Source organism: Bufo gargarizans, chromosome 8 (assembly GCF_014858855.1).
Source record: "Bufo gargarizans isolate SCDJY-AF-19 chromosome 8, ASM1485885v1, whole genome shotgun sequence".
NCBI lineage: Eukaryota > Metazoa > Chordata > Amphibia > Anura > Bufonidae > Bufo > Bufo gargarizans.
This window is the reverse complement of record NC_058087.1, coordinates 110,392,067-110,408,739: the sequence shown is the minus strand read 5'-3', so window position 1 is coordinate 110,408,739 and position 16,673 is coordinate 110,392,067. Positions and strand designations below refer to the sequence as shown.

General features: G+C 44.1%; 1 protein-coding gene across 2 annotated transcripts in view; it reads left to right on the top strand.

Moving 5' to 3' along the window:
- The window catches only part of STAT1 (signal transducer and activator of transcription 1), a 1,065,817-nt gene that overhangs the window by 845,832 nt on the left and 203,312 nt on the right, over nt 1-16,673 (top strand). For both annotated transcript variants that reach the window (XM_044304320.1, XM_044304319.1), the window contains one exon: nt 12,677-12,729. In XM_044304320.1, coding sequence (XP_044160255.1) covers nt 12,677-12,729 — 53 coding nt within the window. The remainder of the gene's footprint in view (nt 1-12,676; nt 12,730-16,673) is intronic.

Here is a 16,673-nt window from a genome sequence, read left to right as displayed (position 1 = left end):
TTTATCCCCACCAGGGAGACTGCAGGGGCCAATAGAAAAGTGTCCTGTTTGACTAATCAATAAGCCATTCTATTGCACATTGCTGCACTAATTGGGGTTAAAAAGCGGTCTAATGCTTCTGCTATTATGGTGTCCACATTGTTTTACACATATATAATTATATAACTGTGTAATTCTGTAATTGGGGTGAAATAGTGATCTAAATATTTTTTTTCACATATTTGGTTTTACACCTTGTGTTATATGCAGGCGGACAGGAGTACGTCGATGTACTTCTATGTTAACCAGTGGCAGCTCATGTGTGACACCAGCTTGCTCAGGCCCTTTCAGGAGGCCACTCTATTTGCCAGTCACCAGGACTACGGGATGAATTATGTTGTTCAACTTTATCACATCCTGGAGCAGATGCTGATAAATCTGGCTAGCCAGGGGACAGGATACATGGTGCCTACATCTCATGGCCACCTGAGTCCTGTGGGGGCTGAACTGTCGGAGGAGGACATTCACCCACAAGCAATGTATACAGATATGGGTGGTTTATTTGCATAAGTGACAGTAGAGGAGCAGTGGGAGCTGGAGGGCCTTTAGGAAGACCAGGCAGATGACCCCAACACATTGTGACAGTATGCAGTGGAGATGGAGGCAGGGAGTCCCTTAGAGTCTCTTGCACAAATGTCCAGATGTATGTTGAGTCCCTGCATATTGAGCCGTACTATCACCATTCGGCAGAGGGATGGCTACTGGCTCTCCACCATGTTAGGGTCCATTCACACGTCCGTTGTTTCTTTCCTGATCTGTTCCGTTTTTTGCTGAACAGATCTGGACCAGATCTGGACCCATTCATTTTCAATGGGTCCTGAAAAAAAATCTGACATTGAGCTGTCCGTTTTTTTTCAGGACCCATTGAAAATGAATGGGTCCAGATCTGGTCCAGATCTGTTCAGCAAAAAACAGAACAGATCAGGAAACAAACAACGGACGTGTGAATAGACCCTTACACGCTCACTACAGCTCAAAAATGGAGGCCTTTTTTCCACCTGCTGAGAGGGAGGATAAATTCAACTACTATCGAGACATCCTATGTAGTCAGTTTGTCGCTGCCTATGTGCGCCATCGCCAATTCTCACGAAAGTCTGACCAAGGGGTCCTCTGCACTCATGGTCCACTGCCATGACTACTGGAGAGGGGTGGGGGCAGGAGCAGCAGCAGCACCAGCTCCATCAGCAGCAACTTAAAGGGTTTTGTCAGTTCAGCAAACAGTATTTATTATGTAGAGAAAGTTAATACAAGACACTTACTAATGTATTGTTATTATCCACTTTATTTGCTGGCTGGATTCAACATTATACACTGCTCATTTCCATGGTTATGACCACCCTGCTATCCATCACCGTGGATGTGCTTGCACCTTATAAAAAAAAGCACCAACCTATGTGAGCTCCCACAGTCCCAGTCACCAGACAGGTCGGCATTTTTTCCTATAGTGTTCAAGCATGAGCACCACTGATGGATTGCAGGTTGGTTGTAACTATGGAAACGAGCAGTGTATAATGTGATGGGGAAATTAATTCAGCCAGCAAAGGAAGCAATATTGATAATAACAATACATGAAAAAGTGGCTTGTATTAACTTTCTCTACATAATAAATGCCACTTGTTGAAGTGACACAACTCCTTTAAAGGGAACCTGTCACCTCTACTATGCTACCCTCACTGAGCGTTTCAAAATGTTCATTGTGTTTCCCTAAACACATAAATTACACTTTTAATTTGCAGACTAATTCAAAAGGAATTATGCATTTTTGTACTTCCCACCTTTTATGCAAATTAACATAAAAGAGTCTTTTCTTACTTTTGTGACCAGAGAAGAGTCATATTTTCAAGCTCTGACTCCAGCACCAACAGGACATGGAGCAGTACCTGAACCAGTAGGTGGTGGCATACTTGGAATGCACCCTGCCACCCCAGATTACCTGAATTACTGGGCAGCCAAACTTGATTTGTGGCCACAACTGGCCGAGTTTGCCATGGACAAGCTTTCCTGCCCAGCCAGTAGTGTGGCATCAGAGTGGGTTTTTAGTTACCCCATAGAGAATTCACCTTTCAACACAAAATCTTAAGAGACTAAACTTTGTAAAGATGAATCAAGCGTGGATCAGCCAGGATTTCCACACGCCAGTGCCTGATGCATCAGACTAGATCATTCTGGGTGCCACACAAAAACATTGTGAAAAATGGCGCGATACTTCGTCACTATTGGCCACTTTCTTCAGCCACTATTCTGATGCTGCCAACCGCCTGATGCCACACACTTGCTGCTTCTACTGCCATCTTCTCCTACTGCCACTATCTTGTGCCGTTACTGCCACTACTATTAGCCCCCACCTCTCTACTCTGTGACTGGGCTACTATGTTGACTTCTCATGCTGTTGCCACCCTCACAACTCTCTGACAGGGCCACTATGGGGACTCATCATGCTGTTGCCACCCTCCCCACTCTCTAACTGGGCCACAATGTTTACTCCTCATGCTGTTGCCACCCTCACCACTCTGTCATGGGGCCACTATGTTGACTCCTCGTGCTGTTGCAACCTTCCCCACTCTAACTGGGACAGTATGTTGACTGATCATGCTGTTGCCACCTTCACTACTCTGTAACTGGGCCACTGGGTTGACCCCTTATGCTATTGCCACCCTCCTCAGTCTGTGACTAGGCCACTATGTTGACTCCTCATGCTGTTGCCACCCTCCACATGATGTGACTGGGCCACTATGTTGACTCCTCATGCTGCTGCCACTCTCGCCCTTCTGTCATGGGGCCACTAATGTTCCTGTTTGGCCCTGTTGACATCACAGTTTTTTTAAATAATTCTACTGATCTGTCAAAAAAAACGAAAAATTAAAAACACAACAGATCCTGTCTTTGGAGCATCCATTAGCGCCTCTATAACACGGCCAGTATTTTGCATCAGGATTTGATCATGATAGTGGGTCTAAAACTCAGAAGACATGCAAATATTTCCGTCTCATGTTACCTCTGTTTTGGACCCACTCCTGTTTGTGCCTTACCAGTACTGATCAAATACTGATGCAAAAATCTACCAAATACTGACTGTGTGATAGAGACCATTAAAGTCCTGCATGCAGGACTTCTTTTCCATCTGAATAAAACAGATTTCAGAGGCAAATGACCAAAATTGAGCATAAGGCCTCTAGCACGCGGACAGTATTTAGCATCTGCATTTGATCATGATTTGGAAACCAAAAACAGGAGTGGGTCCAAAACACAGAAGACATGCAAATATTTATATCAGGTGTCATCTCTGTTTTGGACGCACTCCTGTTTTTTTGGCCTTGCCAATATTGATGGACGAACATCGGCCAGAACGATTCGCGAACACGCGCTCACGATCAAATGTTCGCCAACTGCGAGTTCGCGGTGGACCTCATTGACTTTAATATAAGTCGAGCATGAAAACCCTTCAGGTCATATTTGCAGCCACCAAATACTTACTAGAAGTGCACAAATAGTCCCACAACATGGGCAGTGACATACCAGAGGGGGATCAATGGCAAAAAAAATCCCACAAAAAATATGTATTTTAATTAGGGGCCATTTTTATGCGTCTTAAAGGGAAACCCTGCTGGAACCTAGAAAATTTGTATTTTACGACACGGGAGTACAGGCCCTCAAAATTATGCATTCACCTGAAATAAAAGTGATTATGTTGCTGGAGGTACATTAGGAGGTCACTGGATAACAATTTTACTGTAGGCCAGTGGAGTACAGGCCCCAAAAATTAGGCATTCACCTGACAGAAAAGAACAAGTGATTATGTGGCTGTAGGTATATTAGACGGTCCCTGGATAACAATTTTACTGTAGGCCAGTACAGTCACCAAAGATTAAGCATCCACCTGACAGAAAAAAACAAGTTATTATGTCACTTGAGGTACATTAGGCGGTCGCATCTCTCGCAGCAAGGCCTGGAAATGCTGCATTCTGACAGTCCTCTGTGATGCGGGTATGTTCGCCATTATGTGTTTGTACCGGGGGTCTAAGTACGTTGCCATCCAGTACTGGTCCTTGCCCTTTATGCTTTTTATACGGGGCTCACTCTTCAAACAATGGAGCAGTAAGGCCCCCATTTGCACTAAATTGGAAGCGGTGGAATGCACTTGCTCCTGCTCATTGCCCAGGAGAATGTCATCCTCTGTCTCCTCCCCCCAGCCACGGACAACACCAGGGATCTTCTTGCTCCTCCTCCTCTGACTCCTTTTCAGACTCATGCTGACTTGTCTCAGATGGAGTAGCCCCAATTTATTCAGCATTGCGACTTCCTCATCTTCTACCTCCTGCTCCTCGACGGCTTGATCAATGACACAACGCAATGCACGCTCCAGAAAGAAGGTGTAAGGTACGATGTCACTGATGGTGCCCTGGCTGCAACTGATCGGTTTGGTGATCTCCGGCTGCAGAGTTCGTACATGTAGTAGTTAACGGCACATTGCTACCTATGTACCATATACAAGGTGGAGTTCCAGCGCGTCGGGCTGTCACAAATCAGACGTCTGACGGGCAGGTGGTGTCGCCGCTGAATGTCAGCATGGCGAGCCATGGCCATGTAAGATCTTCTAAAATGGCCAGAGATTTTCCTGGCCTGCCGCAAGACGTCCTAGACCCTGGGGTATTTGTCAATGAATCGCTGCACGACTAAATTCAGGACGTGTGCCATGCACGGCGCGTGTGTCCTGTTTCAGCGCACTCAGCAGATTGGCAACATTGTCGCACAACACTTTACCAACTGTCAAACTGAGTGGGGTTAGCCACTGATCGGCCTCTGATCGCAGAGCTGAAAGCATTGCAGTACCGGTGTGGCTCTTGGCTTCCAGGCACAACAGCCGCAGCACAGCATGGCAATGTCTCACCTGGCACGCCGAATAGGTTCAGCAGAAGAGGCGGTAGCAGTGGAAAAGGTGGAGTCAGCCGAAGAGGAGACGGAGGATGGAGTAGGAGGAGGAGAAGAAGAGGCAGGCCTGCATGCAATCCGTGGCGGTAAGACCATATCCATGCGGGTGCCACGGGTTACATGTGTGACGGTAAAGTACCCTACACACAGGGGGGAGGATAGTGACCACTGCACTCCACCCTCACCCCTGGCCCTGCATACTTGCCTCGCAAGTCCTAATGACAGGGGACAACTAGACGGCAGTCCCTAACTTAGGATACGTGCTGGGAAGACAGACAAGACAAATAACGGAACGTGAACGGACCGGGTCAATACCTAGAGAGCTACGTAGTACTAAGGAAGGAGCAGAGAATATTTAGGAAAAGCCGAGGTCAAATACCAGGAGATAAACGAAGTACAACAGGAGTCGGCAAAGAATTGTCAGGTGGAAGCCGGGGTCAGGATACCAGGAGTGATGCGTAGTACAGGAGGAGCAGGCAGAGAATAGTCAGGGAACACAGGATCAGGTAAGTATGCAGGAACAAAACAATCACCAGACACCTAAAATTAACAGGCAACCTGTGGCCAGCAGGCTGCCTGTATTTATAGTGGGGAATGAGGGTCATGTGACGTGGCCAGCGTCATATAACCGACAGACAGACAAATCGAGCACCGAGTGATCAGCTCGACGCTCAAGGCAGACCTAGGAGCAGGGAGCCTCCCAGCTAGCAAAGCCACCCTGGGAACGAGGCCAAAGACAGATCCTCGCTCCCGAAGCTAAGCAGCAGGTCTGCGGCTGATGGGAGACCGAGTGCGCCTTTGGCTCCCCGTGACGACAAGCTTGATGACCGTCAGAAGGTTCACTTAGTGGGCAGTAAAAGTAATGTACCTGCCCTGCCTGTGTTTGCTAGACCACGTGTCTGTGGTCAGATGTATCTTGGCACCGACACTGTGTGCCAGAGATATATTCGCTTGCCACTGAACGTGGCCATATAGCTCTGGGATGCCCTTCTGGGAGAAATATTTCCTTCTGTGGACTTTCCATTGCGGTGTGCCAATGGCCACAAATTTTCTACATGCCTTTGAGTCCACCAGTTTATATGGCAGTAGTTGGCGGGCTAGCAGTTCCGACAAGCCAGCGGTCAGCCGTTGGGCAAGAGGGTTATCGGGGCGTCGTCATCTTTTTACGCTCGAACATTTGGGCCACGGAAGCCTGCTTTCTGCCAAATGAACGCAATGACGGCTCTGTGGAAAAAGGAGTAGAGGACAAATGGGAGGAGAAGGAAAAGGAGAAGAGGCAGGATGTGGAGCACCGAGAGTGTGGCTTTGTAGGTTCTGACGGTGTTGCTCCCACTGGGCTCGGTGATGGGAGGCCTTCTTAAGGTGGTCGTCCCTAGGTAAGTGTTGGGCTTCCCGCGACTTATGCATTGACAACACAAGATGCAGATGGCAACACTATTGTCAGCAGCTGACACATAAAAAAAAGCCCACTCCATGTGCCGGCTTCCTGAAAGTGCAAGATGTGACCGTGCATGGTGGATAGCTTTGGGGGTGCACACAGCAGAGAGTGATGAGGGTCCAGATATTGAGGATGAGGAGGGTGCAGAACTGGAAGGCTTAGTTAGCCACCCATCCAACTCTGGTGCGTCCTTTGACGTAATCGCACACACCTTCTCCACCTTCCCACTTAGGCTCCGGCCTGGTATACCTGCCCGACCCCTACCACCCCTGCGGAACTGCCTGCCTTTTTCTCTGCCTGTCATTTTTAAAATTACCTTCTGCCAAAGTCCCTAGAGAAGACTAATATTTGTGGAAGCAGGTATATCCCAGGCCTCAATCAATATTTGGTGGAAGCAGGTATATCACACTTCTCAATCAGTATTTTGTGGAAGCAGGTATATTAAACCCCATAATCAGTATTTTGTGGAAGCAGGTGTACTGTAGGCCTCAATCAATATATGGTGGAAGCAGGTATATCAGTCTCCTTAATTAGTATTTTGTGGAAGCAGGTATATAGAACCCTTAATCAATATTTGGTGGAAGCAGGTATATCGCACCCCTCAATCAGTAATTTGTGGAAGCAGATATATAGAACCCCTTAATTAATATTTGTTGGAAGCAGGTGTATCGCAGCCCTCAATCTGTATTTTGTAGAAGCAGGAATATCAAACCCCTTAATCAGTATTTTGTGGAAGCAGGTATACAGGGAGTGCAGAATTATTAGGCAAGTTGTATTTTTGAGGATTAATTTTATTATTGAACAACAACCATGTTCTCAATGAACCCAAAAAACTCATTAATATCAAAGCTGAATATTTTTGGAAGTAGTTTTTAGTTTGTTTTTAGTTTTAGTTATTTTAGGGGGATATCTGTGTGTGCAGGTGACTATTACTGTGCATAATTATTAGGCAACTTAACAAAAAACAAATATATACCCATTTCAATTATTTATTTTTACCAGTGAAACCAATATAACATCTCAACATTCACAAATATACATTTCTGACATTCAAAAACAAAAACAAATCAGTGACCAATATAGCCACCTTTCTTTGCAAGGACACTCAAAAGCCTGCCATCCATGGATTCTGTCAGTGTTTTGATCTGTTCACCATCAACATTGTGTGCAGCAGCAACCACAGCCTCCCAGACACTGTTCAGAGAGGTGTACTATTTTCCCTCCTTGTAAATCTCACATTTGATGATGGACCACAGGTTCTCAATGGGGTTCAGATCAGGTGAACAAGGAGGCCATGTCATTAGATTTTCTTCTTTTATACCCTTTCTTGCCAGCCACGCTGTGGAGTACTTGGACGCGTGTGATGGAGCATTGTCCTGCATGAAAATCATGTTTTTCTTGAAGGATGCAGACTTCTTCCCGTACCACTGCTTGAAGAAGGTGTCTTCCAGAAACTGGCAGTAGGACTGGGAGTTGAGCTTGACTCCATCCTCAACCCGAAAAGGCCCCACAAGCTCATCTTTGATGATACCAGCCCAAACCAGTACTCCACCTTCACCTTGCTGGCATCTGAGTCGGACTGGAGACACGGGCCCATCCATCTGGCCCATCAAGACTCACTCTCATTTCATCAGTCCATCAAACCTTAGAAAAATCAGTCTTGAGATATTTATTGGCCCAGTCTTGACGTTTCAGCTTGTGTGTCTTGTTCAGTGGTGGTCGTCTTTCAGCCTTTCTTACCTTGGCCATGTCTCTGAGTATTGCACACCTTGTGCTTTTGGGCACTCCAGTGATGTTGCAGCTCTGAAATATGGCCAAACTGGTGGCAAGTGGCATCTTGGCAGCTGCACGCTTGACTTTTCTCAGTTCATGGGCAGTTATTTTGCGCCTTGGTTTTTCCACACGCTTCTTGCGACCCTGTTGACTATTTTGAATGAAACGCTTGATTGTTCGATGATCACGCTTCAAAAGCTTTGCAATTTTAAGAGTGCTGCATCCCTCTGCAAGATATCTCACTATTTTTGACTTTCCTGAGCCTGTCAAGTCCTTCTTTTGACCCATTTTGCCAAAGGAAAGGAAGTTGCCTAATAATTATGCACACCTGATATAGGGTGTTGATGTCATTAGACCACACCCCTTCTCATTACAGAGATGCACATCACCTAATATGCTTAATTGGTAGTAGGCTTTCTAGCCTATACAGCTTGGAGTAAGACAACATGCATAAAGAGGATGATGTGGTCAAAATACTCATTTGCCTAATAATTCTGCACTCCCTGTACTGTACTCCACTTTCATGTTTTCATGTACTCATTTTCACAAACAGCTCATAATCAGTCTTCACACATATTCGCCTCAACTACAACTCAAAGCCACACCCAGCCACACTGTTTTCATCCCAAAACTTGCAGCACGGACAAACACAGCTTTCCTGGAAACAGATAGCCACACCACACCCAGAATTGCTGATGGTCTGTCGCTGTAGGACAATATACATGTTATAATCATACAGTCATTTTGTTAAAAGCTGGATTCCCACAGTACCCTGCTTGGGAAAGAAGAAAGAAGATTATTGAACAATTTTTATTTTACTTCTATAATAATATTACACATATAACATCACTTACTCTGCATGATTCCCTGCCCCCATGATTCCCTTGCCTTGCGTCTCTTATCTCAGGAATGTTCAGGCAGGGGAAGTAAAGCAATCCATCACAGGACGCTCAACCGTCCTAAATATTCCTCAAACTTTTACTCGTATCTGAATAAGGACTTAGAATGGGTGCAACCTTAGAATTGCCAGCCGCCAACCCCCATATGGAGAGGAATTGAATTCCTCAGGGGGGTTTCAGTAAGAGGGCGTCTTGTGTAGGGGCTCATTTTTTTTCGCGATGAGATGATGGTTTTTTATTTATGTAAGTTTTGCACAATGATTTGTGGAGACACTAAAGAATATTTTTTTTTTTAATGCTTTGTTATGTAAAACTGAAACAAACAACCAAAAAAAGTAATATTTGGTATTGTCGCGTCCGTGACAACCTGCTCTATATAAATACCACATGATTGAACCTGTCAGATGAATGTTGTAAATAACAAAAAGTTAAAACTCTGCCAAAACGGCTATTTCTTGTTCCCTTGCCTCACAAAAAGTGTAACATAGAGCAACCAAAAATCAAATGTACCCTAATATAGTGCAAACAAAACTGCCACCTTATCCCATAGTCTCCAAAATGGGTCACTTTTTTGGAGTTTCTACTTGAGGGGTGCATCAGGAGGGCTTCCAATGGGACATGGTGTCAAAAAAACAATCGAGCAAAATCTGCCTTCCAAAAAACGTATAGCATTCCTTTCCTTCTGCGCCCTGCCGTGTGCCTGTACAGCAGTTTACGACCACATATGGGGTGTTTCCGTAAACTACAGAATCAGAGCCATAAATATTAAGTTTTGTTTGGCTGGTAACCCTTGCTTTGTAACTGGAAAAAAATTATTAAAATGGAAAATCTGCCAAAAAAGTGAAATTTTGAAATTGTATCTCTATTTTTCATTAATTTTTGTGGAACACCTAAAAAGTAAAAGGGCTTCTGTCATCCCCAAAACACAAATTTTTGGGGGGCTTGTTAAAATCTTTATTTAACGATTAATCCCCTATATAGGGCTCTTAACTTTGTCTGTGGCTTTGTTTCCATAAAAATCAATCTTTTGAAATATGCAAATCACTTGCAGGTAGCCGCTGCAAATTTTCCATTTTAATCCATTGTTTCCAGTAACAAAGCAAGTGTTAACAGCCAAACAAAACTTAATATTTATTGCCCGGATTCTGTAGTTTACAGAAACACCTCATTTGTGGTCGTAAACTACTTTACGGGCACACGGTACGGCGCAGAAGGAAAGGAATGCCATATGGTTTTTGGAAGGCAGATTTTGCTAGACTGTCCCATTTGAAGCCCCACTGATGCACCCCTAGAGTAAAAACTCCAAAAAAGTGACCCCATTTTAGAAACTACAGGATAGGATGGAAGTTTTGTTGGTACTTGTTTAGGGTACATATGATTTTTGGTTGCTCTAAATTACTCTTTTTGTGAGGCAAGATAACAAGAAATAGCTGTTTTGGCACTGTTTTTATTTTTTGTTATGTACAACATTCATCTGACAGGTTAGATCATGAGGTAGGGTCTCATTTTTTGCAGGATGAAATGACGGTTTGATTGGCACTAATTTGGGGTGCATATGACTTTTTGATCGCTTGCTATTACACTTTTTGTGATGTAAGGTGACAAAAATGGTTTATTTAGCACAGTTTTTATTTTTTTTATTTTTACGGTGTTCATCTGAGGGGTTAGGTCATGTGAAATGTTTATAGAGCCGGTCGATACGGACGCGGTGATACCTAATATGTATACTTTTTTTCTTTCCCTATTTTTTACCAATTTTTTTTTACTTTATTTGGGGAAAATTGTTTATTTTTACTTGAAACTTTATTTTTTGGGGGGGAAAGCTTTATTTTTTCAACTTTTTTTCACTTAATTTTTTTGTACCACTTTGGGACTTGAACTTTTAGGGGTCTAATCCTTTACAATGCATTCCAATACTTCTGGTATTGGAATGCATTGACCTGTAGAAGCCGATGCCTGGGGACCCGATGGTATTGGTGCCATCGGGGTCCCCAGCCGCATGGGGACCCGATGGCACCGCCCGCCGCAATAGGTAAAAGACGTAAGACCTGCGGTTTGCGGTGATCGCCATCATGGGGGTGGCACGGGACTCCCCCCCCCCCCCCCCCCCCCCCCGGGCATTTAGCCAAGGTGCCTGCTCAATGATTTGAGCAGGCATCGGCTTCCGCAGGTCAATTCAGCCCTGCGCGGCGGTGATCAGAAATACACAGGGCGTACAGGTACGCCCTGTGTCCTTAAGTACCAGGACATTTGGGAGTACCTGTACTTGTACTGTAAAAAACATTTCCCGAACTTGGGTTCAGTTCAAGTGTTACCTTGGAACTGAACCCGAATTCGAGAAATGTTGGGTGGTGATTATCATACCTTTTTCTGGCATCTCTGAATCTGGTGTTGCCACTCAAAACAGACTGCCTGATCGGTAGGATCCCTGCTCTCTCACATTCTGATGACCTAATTGTGGACCAGTCATGACCAGACAACTATGGAGTCTTTAAAAGTGAGTAATCACTGGAATCCAGCTACTTCACTCATTCACTTCTATAGATCACCAGTGTTTCAGTTAGCTTCTACTCTACAAATGACCCACTCACTGATCATTGTAAATTGATTTTATCACTTTGAAGGAGGCAGATTGACCAACTATTCTTATCTGCCTAGGGTACTAAAATGCCTTGTCTCATCCCTGTCTGGCAAACTGTAGTTAACCCCTTGCGCTTATTTTTGTGCTGCTCCACAAACTAGTATTGGGGCCCTTTTCTTTTCACTATTTTATTAATTATCTTGTTAAAGTCTTGCGCAGTCAAATATCAATTTTTGCAGATGACCATAAACTGTGTAAAAAAATTAACACAGAAGAGAACAGTGTACTGCTACAGATGTATCTGGATAGATTGGAGGCTTGGGCAAGGACTTGGCAGATGAGGTTTAACACTGACAAATGTAAGGTTATGCACATGGGAAGAAATAATGCACCTGTACATTCTAAATGGTAAAACACTTGGTAACACTGACATGGAAAAGAACTTAAGAATTTTAGTTGAACGCAAACTTAGGCTTCTTTCACATCTGCGTTTTACCTGTCCACTATTGAGATCCGTCCCACTATTGAGATCCGTCATAGGATCTCAATACCGGAGAAAAATGCTTCCGTTCTGTCCCCATTCATTGTCAATGGGGACTAAACTGAACTGAATGAAACGTAATGCACCAAAATGCATTCCGTTCTGTTTGGTTGCGTCCCCATTGCGGACAGAATAACGCTGCAAGCAGCATTTTTATGTCTGAGATGTGGTGTGGAGCAAGACGGATCCATCATGACTCACAATGTAAGTCAATGGGGACAGATCCGTTTTATCGGACACCATAGAAAACGGATCCATTACCCATTGACTGACAATGGTGTTCACGACGGTTGTATTTTTATGCCTTCCTCTGGATCAACTTGCAGGATAACAGGCTGAACTGGATGGATGAATGTCTTTTTTTCATTCTATGTTACCATGTTAATATGTACGGTATAAGCAGGCTTATGACTGGATTCTATGCAAATTGCTATAAATTAATTACATCATTAATTTTCATGTTCTTTATTCTGCAGCTACTAACATGAACAGTACAGATGAATTTATTCCCTGGACTAGATTCTGCAAGGTAAAATATAGAAATAAGTGAGGTATTTTGGAACATTATTTTTGTAAATTATAAACATACTTCCAATATACATTAGTGCCTAACCGACATGTGACATAATAGTACATAACATGTCAGGTCTTTAAATATGGCGTCCGCTCCTGAGTGGAGTGGACGCCATAACTGACGGGTGTCTACTGTTTCACACAGCAGACACCTAGGGCTAATGTCTTCAACCGGCAAAAATGTCAGTAGCAAACATTTAACCTTTCAGATCTGAGAGCACAAAACCCAGAAGTGCTGCTCTTACAGGTTTGGAACGGTTCTCTCAGGCAGTGATTTGGGGAGCCATTCATTGTCTAAACGGACAAGTTGCAACACTGGGAGGCATTGACAATTCGCAAAAAAGTTTGCTTCTCACCAAGCAAGCACTCTTTGGGGTAGATGAGGGGGAGGGTGACTGAGAGAAGGCTGAGGAAAGTGAGGTAGCTAGCTGGGTAACAATTAGAAAGCGGAGTAGAGGGAAGAGTGCCAGGGAGGCTAGCCCTGATCTGACACACCCCAACAAGTTTGCACGTTTGGCAGATGAGGGGGATTTCAGTCCAGGGACGGCACTGCTGCAGCCAGACACTTCCTCTGCCAGTCAGGGGAATGTCAGCTCCAGTGAGCAGGGAACCAGGAGAGCAGGGCAGGCCAGACAGGTGCTGGTAGTGGGAGACTCTATTATTAGGGGAACAGATAGGGCAATCTGTCACAAAGACCATGATCGCCGAACAGTGTGCTGTCTTCCTGGCGCTAGAGTTCGACACATCGCGGATCGGGTTGACTGATTACTGGGAGGGGCTGGAGAAGATCCAGCGGTCATGGTCCATATCGGAACCAATGACAAAGTTAGAGTTAGGTGGAGAGTCCTTAAAAATGATTTCAGGGTTTTTGTTCGAAAGCTTAGGGCAAGGACCTCAAACGTAGTATTTTCCAAAATACTGCCTGTACCATGGCTGGGTGATAGCTATGACTGGGCAGTTAATGTACAAGGTTACAGTCTGTTTAGAAAGGATTGTCAAAACCGGAGGGGGGGGGGGGGGGTATACCTTTATGTAAAGTCCTGTCTAAAGCCCACACTCCGGGAATATATAAGTGATGGACATGAACATGTGGAGTCACTGCGGGTAGAGATACATGGAGCTAAAAACAATAATAAATTACTAATGGGAGTTTACTATAAACCTCCTAATATACCAGAGTCCACAGAAAATCTACTACTAAACGAAATAGACAAGGCGGCAAATCATAATGAGGTGATTATTATGGGGGACTTCAACTACCCAGATATAGACTGGGAAACTGAAACTTGTATATCTCATAAAGGAAACAGGTTCTTGGCAATAACCAAAGACAATTACCTCTCCCAACTGGTTAAGGACCCGACTAGAGGGACGGCCATACTGGACTTAGTATTAACCAATAGGTCTGACAGAACAACAGACGTGCAGGTTGGGGGACACCTGGGAAATAGTGACCATAAAGTAATAACCTTCCAATTATCATTTAAAAGAGCATTTCTACAGGGAGAAACAAAAATACCAAACTTCAAAAAGCTAAATTTAGCCAACTAAGAGATGCCATAGGCCTAACTAACTGGGACAAAGTCCTCATAAATAAAAATACAGCCACAAAATGGGATATCTTTAAAAGCATCCTAAAATCTCATTGTGAGAGGTACATACCGTATGGGAATAAATGGTTAAGGAACATAAAGAAACCAATGTGGATAAATACAGGGAGTGCAGAATTATTAGGCAAGTTGTATTTTTGAGGATTAATTTTATTATTGAACAACAACCATGTTCTCAATGAACCCAAAAAACTCATTAATATCAAAGCTGAATATTTTTGGAAGTAGTTTTTAGTTTTAGCTATTTTAGGGGGATATCTGTGTGTGCAGGTGACTATTACTGTACATAATTATTAGGCAACTTAACAAAAAACAAATATATACCCATTTCAATTATTTATTTTTACCAGTGAAACCAATATAACATCTCAACATTCACAAATATACATTTCTGACATTCAAAAACAAAACAAATCAGTGACCAATATAGCCACCTTTCTTTGCAAGGACACTCAAAAGCCTGCCATCCATGGATTCTGTCAGTGTTTTGATCTGTTCACCATCAACATTGCGTGCAGCAGCAACCACAGCCTCCCAGACACTGTTCAGAGAGGTGTACTGTTTTCCCTCCTTGTAAATCTCACATTTGATGATGGACCACAGGTTCTCAATGGGGTTCAGATCAGGTGAACAAGGAGGCCATGTCATTAGATTTTCTTCTTTTATACCCTTTCTTGCCAGCCACGTTGTGGAGTACTTGGACGCGTGTGATGGAGCATTGTCCTGCATGAAAATCATGTTTTTCTTACCTTGCAGACTTCTTCCTGTACCACTGCTTGAAGAAGGTGTCTTCCAGAAACTGGCAGTAGGACTGGGAGTTGAGCTTGACTCCATCCTCAACCCAAAAAGGCCCCACAAGCTCATCTTTGATGATACCAGCCCAAACCAGTACTCCACCTCGCTGGCGTCTGAGTCGGACTGGAGCTCTGTGCCCTTTACCAATCCAGCCACGGGCCCATCCATCTGGCCCATCAAGACTCACTCTCTTTTCATCAGTCCATAAAACCTTAGAAAAATCAGTCTTGAGATATTTATTGGCCAAGTCTTGACGTTTCAGCTTGTGTGTCTTGTTCAGTGGTGGTCGTCTTTCAGCCTTTCTTACCTTGGCCATGTCTCTGAGTATTGCACACCTTGTGCTTTTGGGCACTCCAGTGATGTTGCAGCTCTGAAATATGGCCAAACTGGTGGCAAGTGGCATCTTGGCAGCTGCACGCTTGACTTTTCTCAGTTCATGGGCAGTTATTTTGCGCCTTGGTTTTTCCACACGCTTCTTGCGACCCTGTTGACTATTTTGAATGAAACGCTTGATTGTTCGATGATCACGCTTCAGAAGCTTTGCAATTTTAAGAGTGCTGCATCCCTCTGCAAGATATCTCACTATTTTTGACTTTTCTGAGCCTGTCAAGTCCTTCTTTTGACCCATTTTGCCAAAGGAAAGGAAGTTGCCTAATAATTATGCACACCTGATATAGGGTGTTGATGTCATTAGACCACACCCCTTCTCATTACAGAGATGCACATCACCTAATATGCTTAATTGGTAGTAGGCTTTCGAGCCTATACAGCTTGGAGTAAGACAACATGCATAAAGAGGGTGATGTGGTCAAAATACTAATTTGCCTAATAATTCTGCACTCCCTGTATTGGTGTAGGAACCCACCCTCCAAACCACCTGTGGACAACTGGCCTGATAACCATGGGAATAATCCCTGTTCCTCTTCCTCCTGTGCCACATCCTTATCCATCATCTTCTGAAGCATAGAAGTGGTTTAAAAAAATAGGAGTAGCTGTGTTCACCTGGCTGTAATTAAATAGGAAGCACGGAAAACGCCGGGAACCTGGCGGGAAGTAAATATCAAAAGTAAAAACGAAGTCCAGTTTCCAAAAAACGTGACGGCTTTTATTTTAAAAAAAGTGCAGTAAAAACAGACATACAGTCCATGTCTATGTGTTTCGGATCACATAGTATCGATCCTTACTCATGGAATGTTTGTACTCTTCCCCTCTATGGTTGGTTTCTCGTCCCTGGCTGGGTGTGGTCACTAGGTGCTTATATTGCCTGTGGTTGGTAGCAGGAGTTTAGTTGTACTCCAGCTTTTGGTATGTACTAGAGTTATGCGCCTGTGCTGGAGATTCCTTCTGTCCAGTGTGAGGGCCACCTAGTTTGACATTGATGTCTCCCCGATGTCATCTCGATGTCACCTTCCCTACCTATCCTTTATCTATGTTTGGTGTGGTATGTTTGGGTTTGTGTAGTATGTCTAGTTGGTGTTCCATGTCTGGTCTGTCT